The sequence below is a fragment of the Taudactylus pleione genome, unplaced genomic scaffold, assembly GCF_031769625.1.
Source record: "Taudactylus pleione unplaced genomic scaffold, aTauple2 ptg000702l, whole genome shotgun sequence".
Classification (NCBI taxonomy): domain Eukaryota; kingdom Metazoa; phylum Chordata; class Amphibia; order Anura; family Myobatrachidae; genus Taudactylus; species Taudactylus pleione.
In genome coordinates this window covers 416,954-442,489 of record NW_028285104.1, presented here as the reverse complement: position 1 = coordinate 442,489, position 25,536 = coordinate 416,954, and the positions used below count along the sequence as shown (strand labels likewise).

At 46.3% G+C, this 25,536-nt stretch overlaps 1 protein-coding gene across 2 annotated transcripts in view; it reads right to left on the bottom strand.

Annotated features, from left to right (window-relative positions):
* The window catches only part of MCF2L2 (MCF.2 cell line derived transforming sequence-like 2), a 382,435-nt gene that overhangs the window by 136,946 nt on the left and 219,953 nt on the right, over positions 1-25,536 (bottom strand). For both annotated transcript variants that reach the window (XM_088456383.1, XM_088456384.1), the window contains exons 16-18: positions 16,212-16,278; positions 8,358-8,473; positions 2,559-2,628 (exon numbers count right to left, since the gene is read on the bottom strand). In XM_088456383.1, the coding sequence (XP_088312509.1) occupies positions 2,559-2,628; positions 8,358-8,473; positions 16,212-16,278 (253 nt within the window). The remainder of the gene's footprint in view (positions 1-2,558; positions 2,629-8,357; positions 8,474-16,211; positions 16,279-25,536) is intronic.

Genomic DNA, 25,536 nt, shown 5'->3' with positions numbered 1-25,536 from the left:
ACACTGCCGGCAAAGGCCCTCCGCGCTACCCTCCCCCTCTGCTAACGGTACTTTACACGTGGTACACTGTAGCCGGAGGGGAAAATCACTTTCAGACATGATGGCACCACGTATGTGACCCCTCTCACCAATTATATATTAAATAGGCGAGAGACCACCCTGCAGCACCGCACCGCAAGGGCTTAGCAGAAAGAACAGGGACAGTAATAAAGCTGACAGTCTTGAGAAGAAAAGTTACAGGCAGCAGCGCTAGCACAGTCACATACAATGCAAAGAAAATCAATTCCTGCACTAACAGCGCTGATCACTCAACTACACAGAAACAGGGCCTGGTAGGACACAGCGCTGCATACACAGACCTGACCACAGCGGAGGAGAGGTATGCGGGGGGACCCAGACCACGATGCTTCCAATGCAGGCTTCCAGCAGCGTTCACCATGCTTCAGAAAAGATGGCCGCCGAGGAGCAGAGAGAAGGCTGGCCTGGGGGAGGAGCGCTGACACAGGGCCAGTCAGCACAGTGCAGAGAGGGCTGTGTGCAGCGGGGGAGGCGCCGGCTGTGAGACAGGGAAGGCGCGCTCCCCTGGCATGCATTTAACCCCTGGGACGCCGCAGCGCTACCGCTCTGCTGCGGTCCGCTGTCCCAGGGGGTAGTGGAAGCGCAGGTTGGTCGCCTGGCTCCACGCTGCAGCCAGTCCCCAGGGAGCCCCCTGCCTGGGGACTTAGGACCATGTGATCAGCGGGGACCCACCACGGGACCCCGCTGCTTACCTCTGTCCCCCTTGAATCCGGCCATGGTCCGAAACATCTGGGGTCACCGCTAGCTGTGACCCCAGATGCCCACTAGCATCCCCGGATCAGTACCGGCGTTCTGGTACCGGCGGGGTGTAGGGAAGACAGCATGGACGTCAGGACTGACTGTCCATGCTGTACATCCAGATGTGCAGCCACAGCTGTATGAAGAAAAAGCTTCAGGGGCTCTTCTAGCCCCCACTCCAACAGGTGCACCCGACTCCGGCCGGGCACCAAACTAAACTGAGATGCCTTGGCTCGGGGGCGGGGTATAGGAGGTCGACCTAGTGCATCCTGGGAGGCTGAAAGCTTAACTCTTTGGTGCCCTGCGACTGACGTCACACCTATACCCCAAGGTATCCTGTGGATACCCTATGGACCCTGAAGTAGAAACAGTGATTGTTTTATTTTACTGTTACCATGCTAAGATCCTGCATCAATGCCTATGCAAGTCCTATTTAAAACATACCTATAACACACTGAGAGGAGATGTATGAAGGAGCGATATGGGGAAACTTAATGTGTGCTGATACCACTTCTCCCCCATGTATTATTGTAGGGTTCGGTTTTAACCGATAGGAGCGCTATGCAGCCGTCATTATCAGCGCTGCTATCTACAATATAGAATGCCGATGTGCCAGCCAATGTATGAAGCGTGCCGCTATAACACATCTTACCCTGAGTGAGTGGCCAAATTATTAGTACTTTGTTGGGCCACCCTTTACCTTTAAAACATATTGTTTTCGTCTAGGCAACGGATTCTAAAGTCGTTATGTTTCGTGGGGAATATTAGCCCAAATGCGATGATCTGCATCTCCATAATGTTGCCTTCGCCAGCCTGAGGAGTTGCGATGACGCAGGAAGGATCCATACTTTCATGCTGTTGTCTCCATATCCTCACCCTGCCATCTGCATGGTATAATTGAAAATGTGATTCTAACCACAGCAACCTTTCCAGTAATTTACTGTCCAATTCCTGGGTTCCTGGCTAATTGTCATTACAGATAGAAATAGTGTGCGGACAGGCCTTCTTCTTTTGTAGCCCATATGATGTAATGTGAAGCATACTGTGCATTGAGAGGCCATCTGCACTGTGCTCAGGGACAGCTTTTTGTCTGCTGGTCCCCTCTGTGTACACTTTAACAACTGCTGCCCTTGAACAATTCACCAGTGCAGCCGCTTTGCTAATGCTCAAGAGCCAACAATCATTCCACGTTCAGTCTATCAGATCGCATAGTTTACCCATTATTTCATGTGATGCACCTCATTAGTCTCTGCATACAGTGCCTTCACCTTTCTGTTCTTATACAGATTCAGACATCCTGTGTCAGCAATACCGGAGGAATAAGTACTTTTCATCAAATCGCCTGGTGGTTGTATTGATTTAACCACTCAGTATATATGCTTACAGCAGCCCCAATAAGGTAAGATTAAAAACGCTAGAACTGGTTTCTCAAATAGTGACCATACCACATGTTTTTTATTGACTTGAAAAAGACAGTGAGAAAATATATAAAAAATATACAGTAAAGAAACAGACCTAAAGTAATAAGAATTATAATAATATAACCTTAAAAATGTATTTCAAGCACCCTCACAGCTCTACCGGTCATATATGACAATTCTATGGATGAGGAAAGTATTGGAGACTTTTGCAAATAAAAGTTTCTTGTTTTCTGTAACGTTATTAAGTATTTTTTCAAATTAGTTTTATAGGCAAATCAATAAACTTAGAGGATATAAATACAACAGTGGGAAATATCTTACCCTTTTTAAAAAACATCTTCCAAGTGAATCTGTATTTTCAGTACACTTTTCCAGCTCTTTTAGAAAAGTACTAGAAAAACAACAGAAAGAAAATGATGTACAAATATAAATGTAGGAGCAGATTCAATTGCGTGTAAGGTTCCATTGTAGACTCATGGTATGCATTGTTGCCCCCAATTACTGCAATTTCAGTACATAAAACATTGCTTAGTTTTTCTCACAATGCTTCAACAGCATTATGTAGGACATAATACCTGACAACTCCTATCTCTGTGCTTTCCGGGGAATCTGTTTATGTTTTTATAAACCTAAAGTCCCCGACTTATTTATTTACATAGATGTAACCCCAGAGTGGTGAAGCCAAATGGCATGTTGTGAGGCCACACCCCTTCACAACAAGGCCATGCCCCCTTTTCAGACGCGCACACGGTGTCACCGACCCCAGAGCCGCCACTGATCTGCTCTAGTACCTTTACTACAACTTAGCAATTATGTTGATCTTTCCAGTCCAATGCATTGCTGAGCAGCCCCTGGAAGACATTGGACCTTTCCAACTTTCACCTCCCAGTCTGTCCTGCTTTATGCCCTTTCACACCAGCTGTCCTTTTTTTCTGCTTTTTGCCCATTGGTCTTCTACTTGATTTTATGCCATGACAAACTTCACCTGTGTTCCAGCTCTCATGGAATGGCCAAGAATAAGAGCTGGGGCTTTGGCTAAAGCTTAGCATGTCACAAAGTTGAGAATAAGGCAGTGCAGTGTCGTAACTAGGAGTGTGTAACCAGTTCCACCGCAGAGTGGGCGGCACCATCACTGGCCTTGCTTATGGTTAGTAGGATGCGGCAGTCAGTATGGCTGCGGCAGTGTGCCAGAGTGTCCTTTGGACGCTACAGACAGGCACCCTGACATTTGTACAGCTGCCTGGAGCATCTTGGAAACGCTCAGGTCACTGCTGCACTTCTGGGTGCTGGCTGCCCCGCTCCCTATGCACAAAGGGGGCAGGCCCGGCATGGGCGCTGTTACGCCCTGTTTTGGCCCTGAGGCAGCTGGCCTGATTATGAGTCACATGCAGCTCTGCATGTGGCCACATCTAGTGAATATTAGCAAACTGTGCATGTATATCTCCGGGTGATTCAGAGTCGGACGTACCTCAGCCACTTCTATCAATATCATTGCTGCTTTGTAAAATGCCAAATAAACTCTGCAGCAACAGGAAAATCAGACTTACATCATACAAAAACTACACACATAAAAAGAGAATAAGAGCATATAAGACAACAAGAGCAGAGCATTCGGAATGTCCATAGGATCCCAGTGTTGACATTGCATGATGCCAACATTTTAACCATGTTGATATTTTGATGTTTAACATGTCAACATGTCAGTGTCAGCATTGGGACCCTGTCGTGAGAGTGAAAGGTTTAATTGAATTCTGGGTGGAATAAAGAGTCAATATGGGGATTTGCAGACAGCTGCAGACATGTGGAGTGACAAGGGAGGATGTTCAGTCTGACATTTAGGACTAATAGTAAAAGGGAAAGATTGGTGAGGGGAAAGCCAGATAGTACTGTAGGAAGTTGCCACAGTTAAGAAAGAAGATAAAGGGAGATGGGATTAGGATTTCCATAGCATCCTGAGTGAGAAAGGGTTATTGTATATCTTGTCGACGTTCACAATGTTCACATAGATGCCTTCATCATGTCAACATTATTGAAATATCGACAGTGTGCATTTTATCTATTTCTATCTCTGGGCCTGATTCAGAGCCGAACGCTGTGACCAGAGCGCTCGCTCTGAATCAGGGCACTCCTCCCTAAAAATGGAGCGGCCTCTTGGACGCTCGCATAGCTGTGGTTTACCACCCACAGCTATAGCGAGCGTCAATGATGATGGTCGCGATGGTCAAGACCATCGCGACCATCGGGCTTGCGACGAGACCCTGCGGTAGGGTCTCGCTGTCGCAAGCCCTGGAGTGATTTTGGCTCTATCAGAGCCAAAATCACTCCCACTGACATCACTACTGATGTCAGTGGGGCCGGACTCAGACGGTAGGCCTCCGTCTGGCAGCCACGCCCCCGGCACGCCCACCAAAGGGGGCGTGCTGTCAGTCACCAATCGACAGTACGCCCCCCTTTTGGTGCGAGTCCCCGAGCGACGTATTCCTCGTCGCTCGCCGGGTCTCGCGCATGCGCACGACGGAGCTCCCACCGTCGTGCGCATGTGCATTCGGGCACCATCGACCCGCTTGCGAGCGTCCTTCGCTCGCGAGCGGGTCTGAATCAGGCCCTCTGTCCCTGACGCTATCCCTAACAGTATTTTAATTAATTTAACTTCTAACTGTGCATTCAACAGGATATGTTTCCTTTGAAATATATCTTTGTATAATATCTACAAGGTACTCTGGGCATGATTCAGAGATGGACACTAATGCCATTTTCACGCAGATCGAGCGATTGTTTGCCATTGTGCATACGTATGCACCGCACTGCGATCACATTTGCGAACACGCACACATAGAGGAATCCATCGCTAAGTGAGCGACAGACTACCAGCGTTTGGGGGTGGTAATGGGGAGTGGTCACAAAAACGCAGAAGTGCCTGTCCGTTTAAATGCCGTTACTGGGGCATGCATAAATTAGCCACTGCGATTGCATACGCAGCTCTGTGTGTCAGAAGAGCTCCCAAGGCTGCGGTAGGTCAGGCCTGGGCAAGATGGCCACCGATATACTTCGATATTACCGATGTTTACATAGGTATGCGTAGTCCCACACAGGTGAGAAGGCAGCAGTGGGCGTCTTTATGCTCAGGTGATCCTTGCTAACAACATATTTTCGCAACTGTGATCGCATTAGCGTCCGTCTCTGAATCAGGCCCTCTGTCTTTTCTACTATGTAGTTGTTTTATACATAGGTGTTGGAATGGGGAAGCAAGGGGATGGCTCACCCTTCCCAAACATTTGAAAGGCGCCAGTGGAGTGGTGGCCGCGGATGGTCAGTGGCTGTGCTTTATAGCAATAGGCTGCATGGCCCCTGCACTGAACAGAGTAGGAGGAGGTGTAATATGCGGTTTTTAAGTTAAAAGGCCGCACATTACAGCCTATTGCTATAAAGCACCGCCCCATACCATTCGCTGCTGCCGCTCCAGTGCCTGCCTCTTGCTGCTCCGGCACCTATTTCAGCAACAGGTAAGTTGGAGGAAAGGAGGGGAGCGGATGGGGGGGGCCACCAAAATGTAATTATATATCCCCCCCCCACAAAAAATCATTATGAGGCCCCTGGTTGTAAAGCTTTGTGTAAGTACCTTAAGGGTTAAGCCATCTTTATTAAAAGTTTGATTACGTGTTATGGGGGGATGTAATGTAGTTACCAGACCGGCGGACGGCATGCTGCCGGTATGAATCCCGACGGTGGAAGCCCAACACGGGACATAAGATAGGCATCGAAATACCGACACCTATCTTAATCCCGACGCCAGAATACTGACAATACGCCAGCCCGAACGAGGTAAGCCAGGGGCGTGTTAGCTGTTAGCGCGAGAGGGGGAGGAGGGTTAGGTTTAGATAGCATAGCGGGGTTAGCGTTAGGTTTTGAGGGGGAAGGTTAGGGTTAGGCACCCCTAGGGGGGAGGGTTAGGGTTAGGCACCACTGGGGGGCTTAGGGTTAGGCACTACAGGGAGGGTTAGGATTAGGGGGAGAATAGGGGAGGGTAACTAACCATCGGGATGCCGCTGCCGGTATTTTGACAGGAGGCATCCCAACTTTTTACACGTTGTCATTATGAGGTATTGTGTGCAGAATTTTGAGGACAAACATGAATTTATTCCATTTTGGAATAAGGCTGTAACATAACAAAATGTGGAAAAAGTGAAGTGCTTTGAATACTTTCCGGATGCACGATAGATAGATAGATAGATAGATAGATAGATAGATAGATAGATAGATAGATAGATAGATAGATAGATAGATAGATAGATAGATAGATACTGGCTGCTTTTGCATGTAGCCCACAAATACTGACAGCTTTATTTTTATACTGCAATTCAGCCAGAACACACCAGAACTCCAAATCTCTGCACATTTGAAATCTGCTAGACCTGCAGTGCTCCATGGAAGGTGCAAATGTACTCTTTTTTGTTTTACTCCCAGCTCTGAATCAGCCCCAATGTTCAACTGTACACACACTTTTTGGCAAGAGTTAACTTTGCTTCATGTTAATTTTAATATTGCCTGCAATGTTCGGACACATGAGCGCTTAGTAAAACACAATGGCGGTGTATGGGAATGCTTATTGCACGGTATTATCCTATGCTGTAAGGAAGCATTGAGATGTGGTAAAAAGTTGGGCTTATGTTTGCAAACTCAACATGTTTTTTATTTTTTTAAGTTAATGATTACTAAACAATAAGCCCAGGCAGACAAGTCAATTAATTGGTACAGTGTTTTAAATGTTGCTTAAGTAAGAGCAATGTTTTAGCTGAACTCTGGCCCTGATTCAGAGCCGGACGCTCTGACAGAGTGCTCGCTCTGAATCAGGGCGTTTTTTTTTTTTTTGGAGTGGCCTCCTGGCCGCTCGCATAGCTGTGGGTAACCACCCACAGCTATTGCGAGCAGCCAGGACGATGGTCGCGATGGTCAAGACCATCACGATCATCAGGCTTGCGACGAGACCCTTGTGGTAGGGTCTCGTGGCCGCAAGCCCCAGAGAGCTTCTGGCTCTAAAAGAGCCGGAAGCTCTCCCACTGACATCACTGGTGATGTCAGTGGGGTCGCCCACAAACGGCAGGCGTTCGCATGGGAACGCCTCAGTTTGTGAAGCCACCCCCTTGCCACGCCTACAAAACGGGGCGAGCTGTCGATCAACATCGACAGCCGCCCTTTTGTAGTGAGCCACAGAGCGAGTGCTTTTTGCGCTCGCTCTGGGGCTCGCGTACGCGCACTATCGACCCGCTTGCGAGCGCGATGCGCTTGCGAGCAGGTCTAAATCAGGCCCTCTGTCTGTACAGTCTTTTACAGATATTTTTATTTCATTAACGGTATTGCAGTGGAAATAAAACAAATATACATCATTATATGGTCTAAATTTCTTAAGCTGGGTACACACGGTACGATCTGCACAACCAACGATATCGCTGAACGATTTCCCTTGAACTTTCTGTATTGCAGGACAAACGATATTGGGTGTTCATACTGAAAGATATCTATGATAGATATCTTTCAGTTAAGTCATCCTGCAACATCTCTGAACATGCAAATCGTGTTGAAATCGTCCTAGTTGGGCTGCATGTATGGACGACAATAGATATCGTTATAGTCCATGCGGGGACGCGCATCGTTGGTCGTTCACTGCATAAAAATGAATGATATGAACGATTTATCGTTGAACAATATCGTTCATATCGTTCATAAATATCGTACCGTGTGTACGCACCTTTAGAGAAACTGCATACTTATGAAACTATTTACCATATTAGTATGTACATCTTTTAGATCCTATACAGTAAAATGTAGTAAAGTACACATACAAAGGTGAACCTCAGACAAAAGAACTGCTCCCCAAGCCCCCAGTGTTTGATTCTTACCCAGTGATTCCACTTTTCCAGTCCCTACAGGAAAATGTGGTCAGCAATTTCCAGCAGAAACCACGAAGTAAAGAACCTACCTACTATAGATGTGGGAGGGCATACTCATGGAAAATCCCATTTTTCACAGCAATTCTTCCTTTAAATCCTGCTTCACATTTTTCAAGTAAATTGAAATGATAGTATTTGAACAGCTAGAGTAATACTTGCACCTCATACATGCCTTTTGTGAAATTCATAGATTTCAGGAAGATTCCCAAACAGCACATCTTTACTGTTCTGTAACACCACAGGAATCAAAGGATTCATTTCGGGGTTGTCCAGCGATAATACATAGCCCTGCAGTAGAGAATGGGTATAGGCTTGTTACAATGTTCTCTAGTTTATACAAGCAGAATTTTATGAAGTACTGAAAACCACCCCCATTTGGTAGAGTCAGGTAAATAAGAAACATGCACTTGGATGGTATATAATGCGGCTTCTCCTCAGCCCCTGAGATAACTGTGCTGCCATGAAGTACTTCAAAGAAAAGAAATTATAATCAGGTACATATTTTGCTGTTTTCTCCTTTAGTACTCCAAGGCAGCCTTTCAATGGGATATACCTTAGGAATACAGGGAGAGATTATCAAGCACTGAAAAGAGTGAAGAAGTTGCCATAGCAACCAATCAGCTTCTACCTATCAATTTATAGAATGTATTTCATAAATGCATACTGTACCTTGATTCTGATTGGCTGCTATTCTGCATACTCAAACTCTTATTTATGTGGCTGTGTGGAGAACAAGCCTCCCAAACTCAGAATGAGAAGAGGATATTATATACAAGTGTGATATCCCGCTCTGCAAAACTGCAGCGAGTTGGGGTATCACATAAGTGATAATGACTATAGAAGATAGATATTCATCCTGCTGTCTTGTAAGTTTATTTTTTACAACACACCAATTAGGGTGATATAGTGGACTCAGTGGCAGAGAATTCTTGGATGTTTACAGTGTAGCAGAGCACCATTAACAAATAACATAAGCTGAATTGCAGAAACGCATATGACCAGTCTCATAGAATTCAGGAGGACATAAAACTTGTAAATACAGTGGTATACTTGAAGACTTGAGTAATGGCCAAATGATATGCACTATGTCAAAGTCAAATACCAAAATTGAATGAAGTACAACAATAAACAACTTTCTGTACGTTTAAATCATATTTTATATAATTAAATATTGCTTTTCAATTCATGCATTGTTATATATTAGTGTTTCTATTCTTTACGATTGTTGCACAATTTCCAAAATAACAGTGTGTAAATAAAGCACTGCAATTCTATGTATGAAAATATATTGGTTTTCTAAGTGATCACAGATTCTGTCATTTATTTTATTCAACATTGTTTGTAGTTACAGCTTGTTTGGTAAATGCATATGCTTCCATAAGAACCTGTTTTTAACTGTAAACTGTTACCTGGACTTTTCCACTGAGTGATGAGCACCTGAGGACATAAGCACACATGGATACGACAATGATGACAAGCAACAGGTTACCACCACTCAGGAAGACAGTTTGAAAGCTTGTCCAGTTGCATTGTTTGAACTGTAATCTATTATGTAGTGACCAGTTTATCTGAACTGTAATATGTGTTACTAAGGTTACGCTTGTATTGTGTGCTGTGTATAAATTGTACCACACTGACCCAGCAAGTCAGTGCGTTCAGAATTGAAGCTTTGTGTGGTGCCAACAGCGCATGCGTATTGTATGGGCGGTACTCTGTATTTCTTTATGCAAATAAATCTTTTGGACTTTGGAACTCCAAGAAGCTGAGCGGACTTCATAAATATTTTATCTTTAATAACTATGAGCCTGATACAGAGCTGATACAGAGATGTATGTTCATCCGATTATTACGCTCGCAGGCCTCCCAAAGCCGTAGCATGATTGACATTCTGGGGCGTTTGTTGGTGGAGTAGGTGTGTGGCTGGGCATCGTTCCCAAAAACCGGGGTGCGTAGCTCCGTTTTCTGGGAGGGGCGAGTCCAGGGTCTGCGTTGGCGGATGCAGATTCCTGGCCTCTAAAGTGACCAGCACCAGGTCAGGCTGTGGGAAGCTTCAGCTCCCGCAGCCTGACCAAAGGAGCGACCATCGCGGCCATCAGTGTCTGACACCTCCTTCTGCATTTGCATTAAGATGGACGGAATTGCAAAGCTGCTTGTGTGCGGCTCGGCAATTCCGCTCATCTCTGAATCAGGCCAGTCTATAGGATGCAATGAAGAATAATGAGTCCTTTGGTATATGAACATTGACAAGGCAGACTTAAGTGAAATAAAAAACAAATATACAGTAATTGCTATCACTAAATATTATTGTATTGCTGGGAGACGGCATGGTAATAAGTGTGACATTCTTTGATTATAACTGTTCTTATCACATGTGCTTAGTGGACGATTGTTCCTATCATTTTCACTTTGTTTTACTGGGGCAGTCTCCTGCGATTTCTTTTGTCCTCTATTTGGACGTTTGAATTTGGTACAATTTAATTTGATACAATTGTATGTATTATATACTGTTTTTCTTTCTCGTGGCCTTGGCTATATACTGTGTTTTAGTATTGTTTTTTCCTCCTTGTAACTTACTTTTGCGAAACTGTAAAGATAAATTCAATTTAAAAAAAAAATCCTACTGGACTTATTTATTACACCATGTAATAAATACTTTCCAAAGTCCGTAAACTACTATAGAACAGTTCATCATCCTTGTTTGCAAGAGTGTATTAATTAATAACTCTGGTATTCCACTATCTCTGAGCAGTTTCCACTCAGGGGCGGTTTAAGAAAGGAGGGTGTCTGTGTGCTGGAACATGCAGGCCGACTCCTCTCTTTCTCTGTGCCAGAGTCCCATGCACAGGAGTTCAAACACATGGCGCCTGCTCCATGATCCCTGTGGTTTATTTACTGCACATGTGCAAATCTCTTGGAAAATAGTGGTGAGTATAATGTATGGGTGTTGGGTGTGTGGTGTGGGCCTTGCTGGACCCAAGGGCCCGTGTGCACTGCACACCCTGCAACATTATAGTTACACCACTGTTTCCACTAACTTTCCATGCCATCAAATTTAGTTGTTACACATTTGGGTGAAGACCATAAAGTAATAGGCCGGGAGCAACCACTGGGAACCACGACATAGTGGCCAAATTGCTGTCACTTCTACTTTTTCGATCATTTTTAGGAAGACATAGGCCAGTAGAAACCTCCATCAGATTGTCAATGTATCTACAGTATAGCTTCTGTCCATCACACTTTGGGCAAAGTTTACTAAGCGGTGGGTTCTAAACCCTGGCAGTTTGGTGGCAGTTTTGCTATCCACAGATTTACTAAGACCAAAACCGCCACAAAACCACCTGCAAAACACATTTTAGAATAGAATAGAACAGGGCTATGGCTAAAATTGCTAATCAGTAGTTTTGGTGTCATTTAGAAACCACCGTTAAACCACCAGGGTTTAGAACTCGCCATCAAATCGCCACCAAACCAAACCAAATCATAGTGGCCAAATTACTGTCACATCTACTTTTTCGATCCTTTTTAGGAAGGCATAGGCTAGTAAAAATCTCCATCTGATTGCCAATGTATCTACAGTATAGCTTCTGTCCCTCACACTTTGGGCAAGATTTACTAAGCGGCGGGTTCTAAACTATGGCAGTTTGGTGGCGGTTTTGCTATCCGCAAATTTACTAAGACCAAAACCGCTGCAAAACCGCCACAAAACCACCTGCAAAACACATTTTAGAATATAATAGAACAGGGCTATAGATAAAATTACTAGTCAGTGGTTTTGGTGTCATTTAGAAACCGCCATCAAACCACCAGGGTTTAGAACTCACCGTCAAACCACCACCAAACTGACGGGGTCTAGAACCTGCCGCTTAGTAAATTTTGCTCTTTGTGTTTAGAGAAGAATCTTGTTAGCTTGGCAATTTTTTCTTGTGCCTGCGCTTTAGATAATGTGACACTGCATTCTGCTTTGCCTTTGACATGGAAAAGCGACTGTAGGTTTCTTTCCATCCAAGGGTCTAGTTTTGCTACTTCCAACATTATAGCTGTGCTTCTGGTGCCTGTGATTTATGAAGGCCACCACTGTTCTGTTTTCTGAGAATATTCTAAGATACTTCTCCAGTAACTGCTGAATTGCTTTCCATGCAGCATTAATTTCAAGTTCATTTACATTGGGTTTCTCTTCTTTTCCTGAACAATTCTCTTGTGCTATATTTGTGAGGAAAGGGGTTCCCCAGGATGTAGTCAGCATCCCGTCAGTCAGAATTCTAATGGTCAAAATATCGACAGTGGCATTCCAACTATCAGAATACAAACAGATTGCGGATGTAAGTATTAGGGTTAGGGGGAAGCTTATGGTTAGGCACTAGGGGGAAGGTTAGGGTTAAGCCCTAGGGAGAGGGTTAGAGTTAGGCACTAGGAGGGATTAGGCTGCGAGAGGAGAGGGTTAGGCTGCGGGACATGAGGGTTTAGGTTTGGGCTGGGGAAAAGGTGGGTTAGGGGGAGGGTTGAGGTAAGGGTTACAATACTTACAGAAATCTGACGTCATGCCGCTGTCGGTATTCTGATGTCGGCATCCTGACTGTCGGGATCCCGTTCCCAGCCCAGCTCCCCATTAGTCATAAGTATTAATGATGTAATATGTCATAAGCATTACTTATTCTGAATCTGAGCGTGAATTCCCTGTGTTCTTAATCTTGGTTTTGCCACCACATGAGAGACTACTTGATGATTATTGACAGGCATAGGCATGCACAGAAGCCAGCACAGGGGGTGCCGCTTCGGAACTTCCCCTCCCCCGGGTCATGGTCTACCCGGTTCCCCCCTACTTCTGGAACATACAATACTCACCTGGACTCACCTGACCACCCAAGTGAATAATCTATGGGGGGGACAGGGTAGACCATGATCTGGCTGATTGAAAAGTGCTGAAGCTGCACCCCCTATGCCAGCTTGTGCGCACACCTATTTTGACAGTTAAATCCAAAGAAAGCCTGTTTGTGATCCAGCAGAGCTAACTGCTGTAGCTGAAGACTGTACACTCTGTAGCACTGTATTTACTGTTGTCCCCTGCTAGATCTGTACTTGATGTGCCAAGTGTTGTATCTTGAAACAAATCTCGACTCTCAGAGCTGCCTTGTTCTGAATGGCATTTATATGTACCCCCAGAACATGTATTCGATTTGAAGGAACTAGTTGACTCTTGTCCTGTTCACAATCCAGCAGTGTTTCTGCAATAAAGTTATTGTGTTGGCATTTACTCTACAGCATATTCTGTCTCTCCTAAGCCAGGATATCATCCTGGTTTGATCATATCTCGCCCATTTCTTTCTTAACTCCACCAGGCTGAAAGACAGACAGGTAAATTGGAAGTATAGTTCCAAGATACAGAACCTGTGCAACTTGCTGTGTTGAACTGCAACATTAAAGTAACCATCTTTGAGACCTATGGATGTCCGTTTTCGTGATGGCTGGATGGATAAAATTCTCTAATTCCATTCTAAATTGCCTTGCACTGACAAGATAAGTATCCTTAGGTCCAGGGTAATGCTAAAAAGCTCCTCAGGTTTTCTTGGCAAGGAATGGTCTGGAACAAATTTCTTAGCTCTTCTGATCTGAAGGACCAGTGGCAGAGCCGGCCCCAGGCATAGGAAAACTAGGCAAATGCCTATGGCATTTGGAATGCCTAAGGGCATGCATTCCAAGCCTAGGGCCAGTTATGGTTGACAGCAGGCAACTGCGGGACCGGGATGGGCTGACGGCACCTCTGCTCTTGCTGTCCTACCATGATCAGAGCTTTCTGTTCAGCTTTGATCGGGCGGCAACTCATTCAGCTGCAGGAGCAGGAAACAGAGACAATGGGGCAGTGGCCAGTAACAAAATGGACCTTTGCAGAGTCCAGCAGGCTGGGCCTGTCTGCAGGTAGACACACAGGAGGGTGGGGACACCAATGTTCTTGCTGGCACAGGGCACCAAAATGTCTAGTTACAGCTCTGTGGATGAGTATTGCAATGGGTGAGGGGTGATGGATGTTGCTGGCTGCTGTTGTGATCTGTACTGCTGGTTGATGGGTGCTGTGCTGGGAGAGGGGTGCTGTATCAGAGGCAGTGCTATGGGGCACCACCCAAAATTTTGCCTATGGCATCAAACTGGTAAGGGCCGGCTCTGACCAGTGCACATTACCAATTACTCCTTCTTTGATTAAAGCTTTTCAACTGGTCTGCAAGGGATGTGGCCGCCGGTCTTAATAACGACATCCAAATCCCGGAAAGAGATTTAAGATAGGCCCTGATACCTACTCATCCGCCGGGACTTCATACCCATTCCGTTTGCAAGACCTTTACCTCTGCTGAATTTGATGGAGTCCTGACAGACAGAGGTGACACAGAGGGGAGAGACAGCGAGCAAGGTGCATGGAGCGGTGGGTTAGGATGAAAGCTGGAAAGCTTTGATAAAGAAGTGGATTTTGAGAGCATGTTTGAAGCTTGGTAGAGAGGTGAAGTGTCTGATAGGGAGAGAGAGAGAGCTCCAGTCGTAAGGAACAGCACAAAATCTTGTAGGCAATGTGAGGAAATAATAAGAGACGGTGTTGTGGAGCGAAGTGGGTGGGCAGGAGCAGGGCTGTAACTAGGGGTGTGCAACCTGTGCCATCGCACAGGGTGAAGGGCCCTGGGAGCAGCACCATCGCTGCCCCATGGCACCCTGCAGCCAATGGCACTACTGCAGAGCCACCCAGAGCATCCAAGAGATGTAGCAGGCAGGCACACTGCAGCCTGTAGCCTGGAGCATCCTTAGGATGCTCTACTTCCCAAAGCAGGTGGCCCTGCCCACTAGGTGTGACGTCATGACATTACTGGTTTAGAGACAGGGGCCAGCAGAGGGCGCACTGCCACCCTGTTATGGCACTGAGCTGACACATAGCTAAAATAATAAAACAGGAAAGAGCCTATCCTCCGGCAAGAATGCCAGGTAAAGCTGTCTTTGCTGCATACTTACCTACTCTCCTGGAATATTCAGGAGACTACCAATTCTTGAATTTCTCCAGCTTTATCCCATTTACCGGTGATTTGCTCTGTTCTCATAGGCGTATTGTCCCTTTTTCATGCCATCCTTAGATGGCATTACCTATACCCAGCAATAGGGATCATAAAAGCTGGAGAGGCTATATATAAGAATATAATTATATATATTATCCACAGTATAAGCGGGACATCGCTATTATGGGGGGAATTCAAATAGTGGTGTTAACTTTGTACAGGTGAAAAAGTCAGGTAGCCTCGGGCTTTATCACCTGAGGCAAATCAATTAGTCTCCCTTTATCACCTGAGCTTCTTTATAACGAGTGTTAAAAAGTTGCGTTAAGTGCAGTTAACAAGTGTTAACTCATAGAGTCCGTGGAAAGTTCACTGTTTTTTTTTTATTCATTAACTGCACACTTATCAGGAATTTCTGTTTGGGTCTCAGGAGGCCTGAACAGAAATCCATGTTAACTCAGGCTAATTGAATAGGTGTCGGCAATCAATTAGCACCCATTAACTAAAGGTGCCTACACACTTGGCGATGTGGTTCACGATGCGATATCGTGTACGATTTCCCCTTGAACGCTCCCCTGCAGCTCCCTGGCAGTCGTGGGCACGATTTGGTGTCAAAAACTGTCCAATGTGACAAACGATCTATCCTAACTATTCCAGTGCATCGTGACTGAGATTGTCAGATCTTGCCTACAGCACGGCAGATCTGAAGATGCGATGTACGACCTGCGGGGACGCACATCGGCATCGTGAGTGGACACTCACAATTTGGGCAAGAGAGAGAGACAGAGAGAGAGAGAGAGAGAGAGAGAGAGAGAGAGAGAGATAGAAGAAGGGGTCCTAGAACAGAGGAAAACGAATGCTGCAAATAGAGAGAGAGGAGTAATGGGAAAGGGGGAAGATGTGAAGGCATTGGAAGAGAAAGGACAAAAAACTACTGCACAATAGCTAGCGACCTGAAGAATGACAAAATAATAATATATTATAACCTTAAAAGAACTTACCTCTATGATATTTTGAAGCTCCTCAACATAAACACGTTCAGTTTCTATTAACTCATTAATGATATGGCTGTTGAATACAAAAAGAAATACATACTGTTATAAATAAAAAAAAAGAAAAATGTCCTTTTGTGAATGTTTGTACTGTTATAGAAAAAAAAGTAATTATACCAGTGTTACAGATCATCAATATTTACATTAAATATCAGTCTTACAGACCATCACCATTAATCTAATACTGTATATATTATTGGCTTAGTCCTTTTGTCCGGAACGCTCTTTGAATTTGAATATCTCAAAATATAATTAAGATATTAATTTGATTCTTTGGCGACGGATTTCAATCAGCAATAAATTACAGAATTTGGAATAAAACTGTATCTAATTTTATTAATTTTTTTTTTTGTTGCCAAAAACCATAATAAATGCTTTAGTTTAGCTAACCTCAAAATGTGAAGAAAACTACCAGAACCCAGAGCCGGCACAGTGACCCAGGGGAAGCGGGATAGGGGTGACCGCCTCCGGCTGCTGTTCTCCCGCACTACTGGTGGTCTGTGCTCTCACTTGGACCCGTCGCCCTAACCATCTGTGGACGCTGTTTACGTTCTGCCCAGATCGGCTCCTGATTGGCCGCCTGGCTGCGTGACGTAGCTACTACATACTGAAGAATGGCGCGCAGGCGGCACAACATGTGAGGCTGCTGTCGTAGACGGCGTTCTTCCCTGACCTACTTCCTCCAACACGTGGATTCCAGCCTTACAGCTCCCAATCAGCACCAGGTTGGCGCCTCAAAAGCAACGCCTATTATCTCTTCTTTCCACGAGAGCTGCTGCCAGCCGCTGATTGGTAGGAGACTGGGAGACGGTGAGGCGTAGTGTGGTGTGTACTAATCGCACACGTTACACAGTCTTGTGTCTGGTGGGGGCGCCACTGAGCTGACTGATATCATGTGACACATTGCTCACCTCCCTGTCACAGGGCCTTATTATTACTGTTGGGAGTAGTTGTGTAAGAATCAGCACCAGGTTGGCGCCTCAAAAGCAACGCCTCTTTTTGCTGCTTTCATATCTACAGGTCACATGATCACCACTCACCGGCTAGGCCACGGGCATTATGGTTTTTGGTGTTTTTTTTATTGTAATATTTCGGCAATTTGTAAGTGCGATGATATATTTTCCACGGACTCTGAAGCAAAATTACGCGTTTCCAGGGGGTATTGCAAGCTAAGCCCCTATGGATGCAAATAATAAAGCACTGTTACTCCGCCTGACCGTCTCCCAGCCTCCCGCCAATCAGCGGCTGCCGGCAGCTCTCGTGGAAAGCAAAGAGACGTTGCCTTCAAGACGCCAACCCGGTGCTGATTGGCTGTGATTTGCGAGCCTGAAATCCACGTGTTGGAGAAAGTAGGTCAGGGAAGAGCATCCAAATTGACTAAATATTCGCCAGGGGCATACTAGTATGTTAAATAACAGTTATACATTACAGACCATAACCTTTTATATTTTGAATGACATATCAGGGCTTATTCTGAGTTGGGAGCAAAGCTAAAAAAAAGCAAGTGACAGTGTATCTGGAATAAATCTTGTAACACTGCGAGGAGTACAAATACATTTATTATTTTTGCATGTGTGATAAATATTGGCTGCTTTTGCATGTAGTCCACAAATGCTGGACAGCTTTATTTTTACACTGCAATTTAGATTTCAGTTTGGACACACTCCTCCCACATCTAGTTTTTTCTGCACATTTTACATCTGCCCCACCTGGAGCATGGTTTTAACAAAGTGCACAGTTACTTGCCCTTTTGTACTTTGCTCTGAACTCAGAATCAGACTCACATTGTTACCATTGTAACAAAGTTTTTCTCCATATCTTCTATTATACTTGTTTGTCTTCGCCCATACTAATTGTAAAGCAATACAGAATTAGAGATGAGCGTTTCGGTTTTTCTGAAGACCGAACACACCCGAACTTTGGGGTTCCAAGTTGAACCGTGACCCGGCTCGTATCACTTTGGGGTTTCGAGTAGAGCCGAATACCAACTCAGGTCATCACACCAAACCAAACTCGGATCTAAAAACTGTATCTCGCATGCTTTGGATTGCAATTAAGTCCCTCCCTCGTGATTTCAGATGCTGTGAGGTAGCCAAACTTGCCTGGAAATAAGTGTTATTGATGTCAATAATGCTATTACTATTGGATCAAAAACAGTTTCAAGTTACATGATTTTAGCTGTTTTAATAAATTTTTAAAGAAACCCAAAACCACAACTGAACCAAAACACTTGAGGGTGGTTTTGCCAAAACCAAAACACGACGACGATTTACCAAAACACTGTGGTCTGTGCACATCTTTATGCAGAATACGCTGGTGCAAAATAAGTTATAATATTAATACTGTAATACTTGTGAGAGTTACATTCTTGTCTGGTGTGTTCTAAACAGAGTGCACAGAGGTACCCAGTGGAAAAATTAGATGAATGCAGGATTTTTTCCATACATTCCGATGTGCACGAATCATGTGCCTCTGATGCGTGTCCCATATGGATCAATGATCATCTATTCAATTGGCTCCATGTGGGTTTTACAGTGCATTAAAACCATGAAGAGCAAAGTAAAGCGCAACCTTCAGTATAACTAATTTACGAACAGTGTTATTGAGCTACTGTAGCATTCCAGTTATAATTACGTTAAAGACCAGAATATATTACTATATTTAAGACGCATAAGGAACTGATGAACAAATTTTGAGGCATCACTGAGTCAAGAAAATATGTAAATCAGTTATGAGAAACACAGAAAGCGAAGAATTCTAAATGCTTATGAGCTCGAAAACCATGACAGATATTTTAACCACTAAACCCCTGGAGAGATTTTACCCTTTCACAGCCAGAACAAGTTTAATGCTTTTAGTAATGTTTCACTTAAACTATATGAATAACTTCTTTGTTTGTCTACACAAGTACATTTTATATTGACTTATTGATTTTTGGAAACCGATTTTTTTTTTATTTTAATTCATCACCATGGAGGAAAGTGGAAAGACAAATGTACACAGGTCTCTCTAGTACCTTAGTATTGTCATTTGTTAGATCACTTGTAATTGATTTAATGACACGGTGGGTCTGATTCAGAGGCACTTGTGTCTGTTGCCGGAGTTGCAGCTGCGATAATATGCAAATGTTAGTATCAGCCTTCCACTGGTGTAGTAGTCAGCGTCTGAATAAGCAAGGACTGAGATGCCCGCCTTCAGCGTCTCTGCACACTGTAACAACCCCGGTGATTCTCAACACGCCACCATTGACGCACCATCCGATACACCATCAACACGTGCACCACCCCTTTGGCAGGTGCAGTTTCTCCGTCTGAACTTGGCCTCTGTGACTGCGGCTCTGCATCTGAGAATGCCGTTGCTTTCACTGACATGCTCACGACGCTCCTATAACACACCCATGAAATGGACTTGTTTTGCATTCACTTCAGGCCACCTCCCAGTCACCACTCAGGAACGGCCATCACATTTCCGCCCCAGTTTTGATGCTGTCTCTCCCGATCGTAACAGTTTCTTTGTGCGTACACTCTGGGTAACAGATGCGTTGTAAGGGCATTCAGGTCTTTTGTCGCATCTGCAGTTGAAAAAATCACTCAAATATGTGCACCTCTAAATAAGGCCCAGTATGCAGTAAAATTCCACAAAGTGGGAAAAATACAGTAGGTGTAAGCAAAAGTGTGACATTTGTTTCTTAGGGGCATATTCATTATCTGGAGTTATTGGGTGGCCCCTGATAATTAAGTATCCAACTCACTGTGAGTAAAAGTGATGCAAAATCACCGGAACAATTCAACAATGCTCCAGTGCAGAGACAGCTGATCCGAACATCAGCTGTCCCCGCAATCCTTACTACCGCTAGCAGTGAAACGTAGCCTGCTGAGTCTGACTCAGTGCGCATGCATGTATGTATTATGGAGGGACCGCAGAAAGATATTTCGACAGCAGCCGCATCCCCCATAGGTTTACATGGGAGATGCAATGCTGTCGTATTTACCAAGCTTTGGCCCCCGCAGATAACGCCATCTAAAGATGGCGTTGTGCTGCTGTAGCCTATGGGCTACACATCGCAAAAATTACCCACCCAGAGCGTCTCTACACTCTGATGACATAGATTAAGAGCCATATTATATTGTTTTCCTTAAAGATAATTCAAATGTATTGTTTTATGAATCACTGTAAAGTACATTTTATATATTCTGTGTGTCATATTGTATGCAGTTAATGGGACCCAGGGAAGATACACCTGTTTACACTGGCCCGCAGCCTGGATCTAACCCTTCTCGGCACCCGGGTTGGAATCCCAGGTTTCTGGACCCAGGTTTACCCTTTTACACTGGGCAGTAACCCGGGTTTTATCTGCAGTGTAAAAGGGGTATAAGTGATCTCTTAACCCCATTTTGTGCTGTCTGATGAGGACATAGGGCCTGATTCACTACGGATCACAATATGGCGTACACACGCAGTTCAACTGCTATAGTATGCTAATCCATAGCGATCACAATGCCGCCACAGCACTACATAAGGACGCTAACTTCACCTACACGCACATCTGATATGGTTAGCAAGACTGTGAAAACATTGGTAACATCGAGTACCATCGGACCCATACGCACAGGTAAGGCAGGACAGACCTCACTAAGGAATTGCTAACTTCAGCGCACGCTGTGAGGCCTCTGGCTGTGTATGGCATCGCAGTGGATAATTTATGCACGCCCATACAACGACATTGAAACGTACTGGCACACCGACCACACCCCGTCACCACCAACAAACGGCACTTCCTGTCAATCACTCTGCGATGGGTCTATGTAGTCACTGCGATCCCGATCGCAGTGGGCGGTCTGCGCACATGCGCTGCGATGCATAAGCATGCGCAGTGCTCAATAATCAGCCTATTCCATGCATCTTAGCAACTGTGATCCTTGCTGAATCAGGCCCATAGTGAGAACTGCTGTATCTATCCTGCTTTGTGTGTTCAGATGTCAGAGGCAAAAGATTACTCTTCATATCATTGCCTCCTGTAGTACTATCTTTTCTTATTTCCTCCCACTTTGTATCTCGTTCTCTCTCTCTCTCTCTACATATCCCTGGCACACTCACACTGAGATTAACTAAGTTATCCTGCACGCTGAGGGCCTGATTCTGCAAGGTTCATAATTGCAAAGCTGCATGCAGGCATATACTGTAGTGTGTAGTCAGGGCCGGCCCTAGCCCAAATTTTTTGGTAAGCGAGTAGGTTTTTTGGCGCCCCCCCTATGCAGTGCCCGCGGTAGTGGTCCCCCCTGTGCAGTGCCCCTTGTGCCCCCATTAGTAAGCTTATATAGTGCCCCCAGTAGTAGTCCCCCTATGCAGTGCCCCCAGTAGTAGTCCTCCCCCCATGCAGTGCCCCCAGTAGTGGTCCCCCCTTGCAGTGCCCCTAGTAGTAATCCCCCCTCTTGTAGTGCCCCTAGTAGTCCCCCCTTGTAGTAGTCCCCCCATTGTTGTGCCCCCAGTAGTAGTCCCCCCCCAGTAGTAATCCTCCCTTCAAGTGCCCCCAGTAGTAGCCCCCCTTCAAGTGCCCCCAGTAGTAGCCCCAATTCTAGTGCCCCCAGTATTAGCCCCCCTTCAAGTGCCCCCAGTAGTAGTCCCCCTTCTAGTGCCCCAATAGTAATCCCCCCTTCAAGTGCCCCTAGTAGTCCCCCCTTCTAGTGCCCCCAGTAGTAATCCCCCCGTCTAGTGCCCCCAGTAGTAATCCCCCCTTCAAGTACACCCAGTAGTAATCCCCCCTTCAAGTGCCCCCAGTAGTAATCCCCCCTTCAAGTGCCCCCAGTAGTAATCCCCCCTTCAAGTGCCCCCAGTAGTAATCCCCCCTTGTAGCCCCCCCAGTAGAGACACACGTAATAAAAAAAAAAAAACACTTACCTGAACCCCCCGCTCCTGCTCCCGCCGCCGATATCAGCTACTCCCGACCATTCTCCAGGGCCGCTTTGCATTATGGGAGAGATGTCGTCATGACGACGTCTCTCCCATTACCCACTGCGGGAGCCGGAAGATGGCTCCCGCAGTGGGAGCTGCAGCAGCCGATGAGAGTCTGACAGACTCTCATTAGCTGCTGAAACAAACACACAGATGCCGGCACCGGCGGCTGTGTGTTTGGCACTGTGTAGCCAACACAGCCGAACTCCGTCCGGTTAGCGCTACACGCGCGGTGCAGCTGTGTCACAGAGACACAGTCTGCACCGCGGTAAGCCACTGAAATCTGCATGGTCGTGGCCGCGGCGCCCTTCACTATGTGGCGCCTTGCGCGGCCGCTTACCATGCGTAACCATAGAACCGGCCCTGTGTGTAGTGCATGCAGGGCAGCTTTGCAATTGCGATTCTTGCAGATATGGTAATGTAGCAGGAGGCATCACGCCTCCTGTGCATTACATATTCAAGCTGCGTTGTTCAACGCAGCATCGGTTAATCTGCATTCCATCGGTACCGCAGTTTAGTAGAGGAGGCCAGGAAATCTCAGTCAGCCGACGGAGATCTTGGCTTCTTCCCTCCCCTGCAACGGCATCGACATGCCTCCGTTTCGGGGAGGGCATCGCCGCTACCATCCCGCCCCCAAACGGCAGAAGACTGTCAATTACTGACAGTCTGCTGCCAGTTTACGTGCAGGCTCGTAGAACGGGTCCAGCGCCTGCGCAGATTCCTGAACATCGGGAATCTGCGTGCACTGCTGAATTAGGCCCTGAGAGCAAACATTTGCCTATCCCCGTTCTAAACCACACACTATTACATGCATTTTGTTTTGAACAGGGGGCCTGATTCAGACCCGGATGCAGGCGCCGAGCGCTCGCAACCGGGTCGATGGTGGTCCAGAGCGCATGCGCACGACGGAGCTGGCTCCATCGTGCGCATGCGCGAGACCCGGATAGCGACGGGCAATCCGTCGCTCCGGGTCTCGCACCAAAGGGGGCGTAATGTCGATGTTGAGTGACAGCACGCCCCCTTTGGTGGGCGGGCCGGGGGGTGGCTGCCCAGACGGAGGCGTTCCCATGAGAACGCCTACCATTTGGGGGCAGCCCCACTGACATCAGAAGTGATGTCAGTGGGAGAGCTATCGGCTCTGTTTGAGCCGAAAGCTATCTGGGGCTTGCGGCCACGAGACCCTACAACAAGGGTCTCTTCGCAAGCCCGATGGTCGTGATGGTCTTGACCATCATCCTGGCCGCTCGCATTAGCTGTGGGCAGGGCTGTAGAGAGCCTGGCCAAGCCCGGGTAAAGGACGGGGCATGACCTAATCACGGGAGGCGTGTCCACGCCCCCTTGAAAAAAAAAGGAAAAATATCAGTTTTGCAGCCGCTGTAAGCCCCCCAGCCCAGCACTAAGCGGGGGGGGGGGCGTGATCAGTGTGATCGCCCCCCCTCACGGCCATAGGAGACTGCTCCGGCTGCTGCAACAGCCACGAGCTGTCTCACACAGCAGCCCAGCACAAGCTGTGTGCTGAGCTGCTGTGAGGGAGGGGGGGGGCGGCACCAGATCCGGGCCCTTCCGGGCCCCCCTAGCAAGCCCGGGCCCAGGTAAACTGTACCCGCTCCCCCCCCCCACTCTCGGCACCCATGGCTGTGGGTGGCAACCCACAGCAATGCGAGCGGACAGGAGGCCACTCCATATAAAAAAAAAAAAAGATGCCCTGATTCAGAGCGAGCGCTCTGTCAGAGCGTCCGGCTCTGAATCAGGGCCAGTGTCTTAAAAAGCAGAACATGATGATAGTAATGTGTCATAACTGTATGATTAAATACTGCAGTTTTAGGAAGTACTGTAACTTTATTTTAAGAATTAGTGTTCAGCCACTCTGCGCAAACTCCACGTACTTCGTATACTGAAAACTCTGGGCCTGATTCAGACCTGTTCGCTATATGCATGCTCTCGAAAGCAGCCCGATGTTCTGCATACGCGCACGCTTCGTTCTACACGTGCACGAACTACTCACTGCGATCGCATACCGCTCGCTCGCCCTGCAAAGACAGCCCAGTGTAATGAGTGACGGGAGAGGCCGTTTGTGGGTGGTAACAGGGGCAGGACACTAATAACGGGGGGTTGGAGATGCGAACGCAGGCGTGCCTGGGTGTTCCAACGCCGTTTTAGAGGCGTGCATAATTAACAGGCAGCGTCATAGTACACGTCACTTGCCTTTTTTTTTTTACACTGATTTCCTTGCAATGCTTGTGGTGGGGTAAAGCTACCTCAAGCACTGCATTCACATCCGATGGTGCTCGATGTACCAATGTTTTAATACACTTCCTGGAGATGACGTGGTGCTGGTGGGCGGCTCTGCCTATACGATTGAGCGTACGCATACACAAAGTGCCGCTCGCTAAGACATGATGGGCGTGTTATGCCTTGGCGAGCGATCGCTTCCCGTGGCGTCACTTTGACAAATTTGCATACGCATCCAGCGAGCGTACACAGATAGCGAATGGGTCTGAATCAGGCCCTCTGTTCATACAGTAAACCCATACATTTTCTTTTTGGACTGTGTGCTCATTTTGGTCTGCAGGGCCCTAGGGAGGGGTTTGCAAGCGGTGCTGTCGCCCAGGGTGAAGGGCCTAGAGACCTTCTTGGCGTCTGCATCTGGCTAGCAGAGTGCCTGGAACTGCCACGTAACCAACAGTATGTAGAACCTCCCAGAGCGTCTGGGCAGCTCTGTACTTTCTCACAATGGTGACTCCGTCCCCTTAAGTGATATCACGTGTTCGATGCTGACAGTGAGCCCTGCTATGGCGCTCTTGTTGTTGTATAGTGCAGTGGGTCTTGCGTATACAGATGCCAGTGCTTGATACTGCATAATATTATGCTGTATCCTTTGTGGGATGGCTACACCCATACAGTGGCTTGTGAATGATGCCCCTTCATGGCCCAGACCGAGACTGGCTATATGGGCCACATTTACTGAGAAGCAGGGTTTCAAATACGACGATTTCCTACAGTTTTGCATGTGGGATTTAAAATTGCAATAATATTTATTGTAACACTGAAAACCCTCAGCTTAATAAATATTGCCCTGGCCATCATGAAAAGTATAATTAATTAATTTAAATACTATAAGTGGTTAAAAAAAAGTTATTCACTGTTGACAAGTCAATTCTGGTCAGGTCATGATGGGGTTAAATATAGAAAAAGGTGAAATTATATGCATACATACTCAAATAGATGTACTTTAACAAGGCACTTTTAAGAACTAGTGTAGGGGAATAGGACAGTGGTGGTCAGGGTCTTGTTACAATATTCAAAACGATGAAGTGTTTCT